Here is a 10152-nt window from a genome sequence, read left to right as displayed (position 1 = left end):
AGTATTTAGATTTGTAACAATTTAAATGTATTTTATAATAAATTTAAATAAAACTATAAAAATCGTTGTCAATAGTTTTACCTAAATCACTTAATTTATATCCTAGTTTTGTTCTACTTTTCCTATCAACTATTGAATTTATTTCATTAAAAAAATCTATTGAATTTATTTCACCATAATTATCAAACAAACACTAAATCATACTTATAACCAATATGAAGTTCAAGCAATGCCTTTACTTCCATACAATACTAAAAAGCTCTATAAATAATACATGGAAAATTCAACACCTAAAAATACCAAATAAATTGTTTGGAAATTGGGAAACCCTAAACCTTCAACCTTAAAGTTGAATATTGATTACGAAACAATAAAACAAAAATCTTAAACCCTAAAAGGATAAAATAGCAAAAGCAAAGGGGTGTCTCAAACATCAACAATAGTAACTTCAACTTGAACACCAGGCTCCATGGTAATTGAAGTGACTTGCTTCACCACATCTGGTGTGCTAAACAAATCTATCAATCTCTTGTGGATCCTTAGCTCAAATCTGTCCCATGTGTTGGTTCCTGCACATACCAAAAATTTTCATACAAATTTGTATAAGATTTGACTGAAAAAGGAATGTTTTTAGAATTGAATCAAATTAATCGAATCATTTATTTCCAATTCAACCACCCAAAAATTAAAAAAAATGAAAAAACCTTCAAAATTTTACAAGCACAATTAAATAATAATTTTAATATAGATTTAACTTTTATTTCATTTTTATTTTGGGCTTTATTTTATATTGAGTTTTACCAGTTGGGTCAAATTTTATAGCCCAAGCTAATAAATTGGGTCAAAAGGTAAAAAAAAATAATTTCAATTGACCAAATAATCCAATTCCAACAACATTAGAAAAACGAATAAAAAGTAAGTGGAAACAAGGATAAAGCTAAAACCCTAAATTGGATAAATTGATATGGTTTTTTTGTGTAAACTACCCTCACCACAAGGAGCCTTCCTCGTTGTGATACGTAGGACTTTTGTAGGCATCCTCACCGGTCCCTTAACCCTAATAGCTTTAGCTTTAGCAGCTTGGATCAAATCACCACCAAATTTTCAGTAATAATTATACAAAGCAATATATAATTATGTATTGTTTTAAATACCTTTCTCCAAGTTTTTCGCATTTTTTGAACAAAGGGTAATCCTTATCTTACGTGGTTCTTCATAACCAGGCTTAGTAGGCTTCATGGGTGCATATGTCATTGTAACAAAATAAAATGAAAAAAAATCGAAATATGTATTCATAAAAGAATAATTTTTTTTTTAATCTTGAAAGAAGAATAAAATTCTATACCTTTTTGGTGGGAAAGGAGTTTGCTTTGCTTTCAAGAAATTAAAATCAGGTTAAAGTTTCTGTTATATATATATATAATATGTCAACTTAGGTTTACCCTAATTTTCATATTGGGCTTTTGGGTAAAAGCCCAAAATGCTTTCCCGAAAAACTAACAGCTAATCATATGCTAACAAAGTGGCTTTAAAGAGGAGTAAATAAAGAGATAAGCCAATTTGTGTTAAGAATTTTATTATCAGTAGAAAAACAATTTACTAAAAATGAAAATGTTAAAATATGTCACAAGTCATTGTGCTTTTCGAAAATTAGGAATTTAGTCATTATACTTATATTTCATGGAATTTAATCCCTCTGCTTTTCGAATTCAAAATTCATGTTCAATCATTAACATTGTTAACTTCATTTGTTAAATTACATTCTGTGATATTTTCAAATAAAAATACTCACTTAGTAGCCATGTAATTAAAAAATAACTTTGTAATTAACTTCAATTTAACAAATAAAGTTAACAGTTGGACTTAGTTTTTGAAATCTGAAAGTCCTTGAAATAAAAGTACAATGACTAAATTCTGAATTTTGAAAAGTATAGGACTTTAGGCACATTTTAACCAAATGAAAAAAAGACAGAAACATACAAGAACACCTGTAATTATATTAGTTTTTCTTTTTTAATAGACTGAAGCAAGATTTTACAATTAACATGCACAAACACGAGGCAATAAGATGAACAACAAAATCAACCCTGGTTTGAATAAAACTAGTAGGTTAAAATATACCAAAAGTCCTTGTACTTTTCATTTAATTTGAAATTTAATCCATATACATTTATTTCTATGAATTTAATCCTCTACTTTTTAGATTTCAAAATTAAAGTCCAACTATTAACACAATTAAAATTATATTTTTAAATTTAGGTCAATTACAAACATCTTTTTTTTTCTAGTTACATCATTGCTACCAAGTGATTATTTCTTTTATTTTAAATGTCACACCAACAAATTTAACAGTGTCACACCCGAAAATGTTAAAGGATAAGTACAACAACAATTCTAGGTATCTAATTATAAAACTTTCTGTTTATGAGGGTCGTAGTGTAATTACATGAATCTTGCTAACTGATTTGGTAATTGGTTAGATTTCAACTATTAGTCTCGTTACATTAGAACTGGGTATTTTCTTTAATGGGAAACATTATGATGATGAATTGGTTTTGGTGATCGATTGCGGGAAGGTTATATAGGAGATAGATATCATTCCCCTAGTAGCACTCTCTCATTTATGTATTCATTTTTTTATCTTCTTCTTTAGTTTGTTTTGTAAGAGAGAAAATTTAAGGAGCGGCCTGCTTGAGGGGAGAAACTAACGTATTAGCTTATGAAATTGGAAATTTAGTAAACTTCTACTCAAGAAAGAGGAGGCTCAAGCGATAGGGGAAAAATCAAGTAGATGTAGTCGGTATAAGCTTTTAGGTATTTTGCGGTGAGTTTCTGAACTCAAATCCTCAGTGTTTGTTTTATGTATATCAGTACTGTGTTGTTGTGGTATGTTTGACTTCATGCGCTGCTGATGATGAGGAGTTGAATTATTGTGGGATGTTTGTTGTACGGTTATGCAAAGTGATGATCTACAAATGCATGTTTAGTTGTATGCATAAGTTTGTTGTTTTAATGAACTGTTACTGGTAAAGTAATTACTGAAGAGGTTATCATTGGAATGGTCTGATGGTGATATGTTTTGTATGATCTGTGTTGTGTTATTAACTGTATGTTTAGTTGAATGCTTGTTATATGTCAGTCGCAAAAATGAATGATAAGTGGAGTTTGAAGTAGACGTGCTCATGGGAGGGTTTGGGTAAAAATATAGGCCCGAAATATGGGCTTGGGTAAAAAAATGAGGCCCGTTTAGAAAACGGGCCAGGCATTGGGCACCACTTTTTTGGCCCGGGCCCGGCCCGGCCCGATATAATAAATATATTTATTTTTAATTTTTAATTTTAAAATATTTTAAAATACTTTTTTTATTTTTAATTTTAAAATATTTTAAAATACTTTTATTTTTTTTTAATTTTAAAATAAATTTTGGTATTTATTAAAAATGGGTCGGGCCGGGCCGCACGCAGGCTTATAATTTTTCCGGGCAGGTTCGCAAAATTCAGCCCATATTTGGCCGTAAGTGAGGCTGGGCTGAAATTTTTATGGGCTACCTTACCATGAGCACCTCTAGTTTGAAGGTATGTAATGGTAGATGGAAGTTGAAGAAATGTCATGTTGTACATCCAATGCCACATGTTATTGGTTTTGTCGCCCCTTCATATCCATGAGGGGATTTTGGGCCTCTCTCACATTAGGTCCAATTACGAGTACTTCCCGAATTTTTTGATCCAGTACTTTGTAATTTGATCCAACCCGATTCTATTTTTCTATTTCCCAAAATAAAATTTAATATTTTATATTAAATAATATTCTCATCCCAATTTTACCCCCGATAAAATTATGACGATTTTACCCCTAGTAAAAGTTTTGAGAAAATATGTTTAATATTTCACCACTCAACATATTCATTATGACCAAATAATTTATTTTCATTTTCGAGCTTTAAAATAGCTTAAAAACATAAGCTTATTCTTTCGATCATTTGAGTAATCCATGTACATTTGCAAATGTATCATTTCTCATTTTCATTTCTATTTTGAGAAACCTACATTCATTTCCAAACGATTTCATTTCTCCATTTCGGAGAAAACCATAATTATTCCTGAATGTTTCCCATTTCTTTATTTTTATTAATTCTGTTCATTTTGATTCAAACATGCAATTCATTTCTAGTTTCAATGTGCTAGCGAAGTGATCGATTGAACATATGCAATTAGGGCTCAAATGATTTATAATTAAGTTATGGCTTTTTGTTTATTAATTATAAATTTATTTAGTTACGAAGTCATTCCACTATAGTATCATGATTGAGCTCTCCTTAACAACATATTATTACGAAAACATCTACTCAATGCTTGTCTAATGACCTTGTCATAAGTGTGTTACCCTCATAGGATATCTTTAATCACTTTAGGATAATATTGGCTCTCCCAATATGATTGGCCGCTCCTCCTCTTATTGCCTTTTTGCGAATGACGGGAGGAAGAACTCAACAATTAAAGACAAGGGTCGATTAAAATACTAAGTGCGGAATTTGCAAGTGTGACATGTAAGTTGTAATATATTTGTACAACGAGGTACAAGAGTATTCTGAGGATTGAACCCAAAAGAGTCGAAGATTGAACAATTTCTACTAATGAGCATGCAAAATAAAGAGTCTAACCAACTAATTGTTGAAAATTATATTATGACAAATCATAAGGTCAAGGAGAATTACACTAACCTACGATCTAGCTACCAAGGACTAAATTAACAAATGCAAAATTATGAAATTAACAAATAAAAAACAAATGGTGGTTGATTGATCTCGACGTGGTTTACTCATCCTCAAATTAGGGATCCAATTTGCTTAAACTCCTAAAATAGTTCCATTTTACGTTTCGATTTTAATTTTACCAAGTTAGACAAATTAATCCGATTTATCTCTGGATCTCATCGGCTAACTCAGGACCACCAAATTGGTGCTGAACAAGATCTCCTCTCGATCTCACTTGCCTAAATCTTACCTTGGGATCATCAATCCTAAGTTTTTAGGTTCATTCAAATTAGTTCAATTTATTACAATTTAATCCATCATCCAAAAATCAACTCACCACATCTCCATCAACCAACCCCTTTAAAAGTTTAGTTACCTATATTAAAAGTAAAGCTAATGAAAATGAAATAAGAAACCATAACAACCATTAAAATAAAGCTAAAGAAAAATATTAAAGTTTGGATTTTTAAGCTATATTTGAAGAAAATATGAGGATGATAAACTAGCAGCAAAGTAAAGCACAATAAACATTAAGGGTAAGGTTTTTAACAACTGAAAGTAAAAGAAACTGAAATAGCATTAAACAAAGAGTAAAATGTCATTACAAGTAAAAGAGATAAGCTAAAAGTGCAAATAAACCTAAGTTACAGTAGTAACTAACTCAACTAATTATGGAAGCAACAAGAACAAGAAGAAAAATGCAAAAAAATAACTTCTACAACTCTAGAAGCTGATGAAAATAAAACCAACATTGTTAAAAAATTAATGTTCTAGTTAGCATTTCCATTAAAAGGAAGCAAATTGACTCTTTTTGAAAGATTAATACCTAAATTTAGGTAAAAAAAAGAAGAATAAAAACCAAATTGACAAAAGATGTAAACATTTAGGGTTAAATTTGACATTATGTCAATATGAAAAGTAGAGGGACTAAACTCTTGAAAATAAAAGTATAATGATTAGATTCTAAATTTATAAAGAGTACAATAACTTGAAATATATTTGAATTGCACATCTATTGGTTTTGTATTGAATTAGATAAACGTGCAATAGGCACCACAACAAGCGGCTCTGCCTTTGTTAACACGAATCGTAGCTTCTCTTTTACATCAGGTTGTCGCCCATTTGGCAATTCCCAATCAAAACAATGCAACAATGTCGCTAAAATTTGCATAATAATTTTTTCTGCCAATGGAATCCCAACACAAATCCTCCTCCCTGATCCAAACGGGAAAAAATGGAAACTATTTCCCGTATAATTCCTTTTCTCAGTGTCTTTCAAGAACCTTTCTGGTTCAAATCGAAGTGGGTCTTCCCAAAACTCGGCATCCCTTTGTATTGCCCGCACGTTGAAGAAAATACAGGAATTCTTAGGGATGGTGTAACCGGCTATGACGGTTGTCTCGCTCGGCATGTGCGGCACTAGCAAGGGAACTGGTGGGTGAATTCGTAATGTTTCTTTCACCACAGCATCTAAATAAAGTAGGCGAGGAAGATTGGACTCTTCGACAACGTTTTGGTCCCCAATTATTGCATCCAATTCCTCGATGACTTTTCTCAATTTATCCGGGTGCCGTAATAATTCCGTCATTGCCCACTCCATTGTCGCAAATGTTGTGTCCGTACCGCCGATTACCATATCCTATATCCACAATGACAAAAGATTAAGGCTGAAGAAATTTTAATTAAAACCGAGTTAACCTATCAAGTCAAGATAATTAACTCAAGTCAATTAATTCGATTTTGATTAAAGGATTCAATTAAAATATCCATATTACATAGTTATTTATTTTATATTATAAATTTATAAGTTCCAATATAAGTGAGTGTACCCAATAGTCAAAGGTTAAAATATGTTGCTAATTATTTACTTTTATAAAATTTGAGATTTAATTATTATATTTTAAAATTTTAAAATTAAATTATTTCACTTTTCAATTTAGAAATCTTAATTTAGTCATTAACACCTTTAGTATTTCTTATTAAATTTCATCAACTTAGCATATATATTTTTCATCAATTATTATTACATCACGTGACAACACTCTAATTAACATTACAAATAAATAAATTTTGATGAAAAATACTATTGATATAAACGATTGAATTGAGATTTTAAACAATAAAATTAACTTGTCAACTAATAAAATAAAATCTTCCTTTATTGAAACCCAATCCTAAACCAATTAAGTCGAATCGATTCGATTATTGTAGTTTTATCATTAAATCAATTCGGTTACTAATTTTTATTTTTGAAAAATTGACCAAATTTTTAAAGCTAAATTAATTAAATCAACTGATTATATACCCTACAAAAGATACCATAAATATCCAAATTCATAAAATTTATAATTAAACTGGCTTATATATATATAATTAGTAGTCACTTAATTATTGATAAGTTTTTTGTCACCCAATCATAAAATGTTACAAAATGATCATTTAAGTATTCAATTTTGTTTTTAATTATTAATAATTAAATAGCTAGCAAAAGATGATATGGTAGCTTTTAAAATGGATATAATAGCAACTTTAACCTCCATATTTATACATTATGTTAGTTTAGTCTTGATTCTAAAATTAACCCTCAACATTTACACATCATAAAATTTAATCTTTTTTATAATTTTATTTTTTTATGGTCTTTTCACCTAAAAGTTCAAAAAAAACAAAGTTATCAGCTAAACTAGATAAAAGAATACCAAATATTGAAACACCAAAAATTCAATATAATAATTTTTATATTTTCTTGTTGTTTTAAATTCAACCCTCAATGTTACAGAAAAACAAAATTGCAAAGAAAAGAGACCAAATGACTCAATATATAAATATTGAGAGTTAGGTTTTAAAATCAAGATCACAATATATAAATATTAAAATTAAAGTTATTATTATACTAATTTTAAAAAAATTAAGTTAACTTTTCGAAAGTGATTTAACAGTTGGTAACAAATAAGAAAAATTTATTAATTGGATGACCTTTTTGTAAATTTTCATGAATGGATGACTAATAATATATCTATATACATTTCATAAATTTAAAATTTTGTACCTATATTTTTATTTCTACCGGATTTCAAAATTTAGTCTACTTACCAGCAGCAAAGCCTTTATTTCCATCATGGATAATGAAGTTTTGGCATCGCCTCTTTGGTTCAGCTCCAACAATTGCTGCAGAAAATCCTTACTGTCCGCCATTTTTGGTCCCTCTCCGAGCTTCATTCGCTGCTTTATCACTGATTCGAGAAACCCATAAAACCATGACAAATGCTTCTTGGTTTTGGATTCAATTCCTTGTAAATTGAACGGCCTAAGCATCGGGAAAATGTCAGAAATATTGGGTTCTCCCATCAATTTCATAAATTCCTCTAATCGATCCTTAATTTCAAGCCCAAGCTTTGCTTCTTCTCCATTCAATGAACCACCCCATAGCATGCTGATCGTAACGCTCAGCGTTGTTAAGAATATTTGTTCGCTGAGGTTAATGGGTGACCCGATTTTTCCATGGATATTCTTCACCATTTGTCGGATCTCTCGTCGGCGAAATTCGTAGCACGCATCGAGCCCTTTGTTGCTCATGATTTCACGTACGACGAGCTTACGTAGCTTCTGCAATTCTGGGCCGTTGGATCTCCACACAATGTCAAGTCCGCCAAAGGTTCCTTTTATGGCCGCCACCGGAATATCGCGGTTGGCGAAAATGGCGTCGTGGTCTTTGAGGATTTGTTTTGCGATTGATGGTGAGCTTATGATGATGTAAACTTTTCTTCCCAGCTGAAGCTTGATGATACGACCGTGGATTTGGGATTGCTTGGTTACGTATTGGAGGAAATCGGGTTTGATGAAAAGGAGGTGGCCGAGTATCGGCAAGCCTACCGGGCCTGGCGGCGACAGCTTAGTTTTTATGACGTGTTTCTTAACCAACCGTGAGAAATAGATAATTAGTAGCGTCGCCACCGTGAGAGTGGCTGCAACTTCGGTGATAGTGAATGCAGCGAGTCCATCGCCGGCAAGGACTGCAACCTTATCGTAGAAGTTCGACATCGATGGGTACTCGGGTTTGAATAGGAAAAAAGATAAGAAGCAGTGGAAATGTAGTCTCGTGGCAACAACTCTGATTTGCCTTTTCTACAACCTTCTATCAAAATATCTTTCACCTTTTTTTATATATATTTTATTAAAGAAAAATCTCATCGCCATGCCACATGTCCGATGTCATTCCTCTTCAATATCATCCACTCCTTTCTGTTCTTTCATGGTTAAATTCTACTCCAAGTCCTTGCTCTTTTTCTCATCCATTTAATCTAATCCTTTCCCTATTTTTATTTTTACACTATCACCCAAAACTTCTCACACTTCTACAATTTAATCCATTTCTTAAATTAATTTTCCCAAATTCAAAAGTCCTTTTAATTTCTTATAATTTCCTATCACCTTTCCTACTAATATTAATAATTATATTTTTTTTATCTACTCCGAAAATTTCAAGCACGTGCCAACCCGAATTAACACTGTTCACTTCTCGAGAGATGTTACATAATTATTGAAACTTTTATCTAATGACTACTATTAATCCAATCAAAATATCTTATTTACTATTTCTTTTTCAAATTTAAAATCCAAAGGTAATTCAAAACTTTTAATCCATCTGTCATCCTCTGGTTGTTTTCATCAATCACGTTTTTTTAATAGTACAAATGAATGAAAATTTTAATATAAATGATCAATTTGCTCTTTTGATCTAATGTATAGAGACTAATTTGACTATTTTGTTAGTAGAGAAAATAAAATACAATCGACTTCTAATATAGAAGCCTCTATAGTACTTTTATCGATATATTTATTAATCTTACATATCAAACACGATTATGTTGTTTGATAATATAATAAATTATGATTTTTAAAAATTATTTCATGGTTTTAACTTTTGATGAAAATAATTTTAATCTTATTATTATTTCAGATATTTTAGATAAAAATAAAATTTGATTTAAAAATAAGAATAAGAATATTTTTCAGTAATTATATGTGCACTTATTTTTGTTTAATAGAATGTGAATTTTTATCGATTTATATGAGTTATAAAAGGAATGAATTAAAAGGAATGATGTTTGTAATTAGTTTACACAATCATCCATCTATAAATTAGAAAATATAAAAATGGTGAGAGATCATAAGGTGAAAGTTGATAGCTAAGTGTGAGTAAAACTCGATTTTACTTGAAAGAATTGAAAATTTTTTGAATTTCGAGTTAATCGAATTGAGTTATTTGAGTTATTCGATTTTTTGAGTCAACTCGAATAAGTGATTTGGTTTTTCAAGTTCAAGTCGAGTTGAATTTCACAATTCAAATGACTTGAATAACATATTGATGTAAATACTCCTTTCGCCCCTATCAATTT

At 30.4% G+C, this 10152-nt stretch overlaps 2 protein-coding genes across 2 annotated transcripts; both read right to left on the bottom strand.

Annotated features, from left to right (window-relative positions):
* Positions 1-426: 426 nt before the first annotated feature.
* LOC105762294 (40S ribosomal protein S20-2) lies at positions 427-1254 on the bottom strand. Its single transcript, XM_012580165.1, has 2 exons — positions 1155-1254; positions 427-569 (listed from the first exon to the last, which is right to left on the bottom strand). Exons 1-2 carry the CDS (start codon positions 1252-1254, stop codon positions 427-429), a joined length of 243 nt encoding a protein of 80 aa, XP_012435619.1.
* A 4434-nt stretch (positions 1255-5688) lies between these two features.
* On the bottom strand, positions 5689-8876 carry LOC105765615 (carnosic acid synthase). The gene is made up of 2 exons (XM_012584808.2): positions 7847-8876; positions 5689-6392 (listed from the first exon to the last, which is right to left on the bottom strand). The coding sequence occupies exons 1-2, from the start codon at positions 8792-8794 to the stop codon at positions 5766-5768; spliced, it is 1575 nt and encodes a 524-aa protein (XP_012440262.1). The 5' UTR covers positions 8795-8876; the 3' UTR covers positions 5689-5765.
* Positions 8877-10152: the final 1276 nt, after the last annotated feature.

The sequence above is a fragment of the Gossypium raimondii genome, chromosome 12 (genome assembly GCF_025698545.1).
Source record: "Gossypium raimondii isolate GPD5lz chromosome 12, ASM2569854v1, whole genome shotgun sequence".
In the NCBI taxonomy this organism is placed as follows: Eukaryota; Viridiplantae; Streptophyta; class Magnoliopsida; order Malvales; family Malvaceae; genus Gossypium; species Gossypium raimondii.
This window is presented reverse-complemented; position numbering and strand designations above follow the sequence as displayed.

Coding starts and splice junctions, on each gene's coding strand:
- LOC105765615 (XM_012584808.2), bottom strand. CDS start 8,794: ATGTCGAACTTCTACGATAAGGTTGCAGTCCTTGCCGGCGATGGACTC. Junction 6,393..7,846: donor AAATAAAGGCTTTGCTGCTG/GTAAGTAGACTA, acceptor TTGTGGATATAG/GATATGGTAATCGGCGGTAC.
- LOC105762294 (XM_012580165.1), bottom strand. CDS start 1,254: ATGACATATGCACCCATGAAGCCTACTAAGCCTGGTTATGAAGAACCA. Junction 570..1,154: donor TGCGAAAAACTTGGAGAAAG/GTATTTAAAACA, acceptor TGGTATGTGCAG/GAACCAACACATGGGACAGA.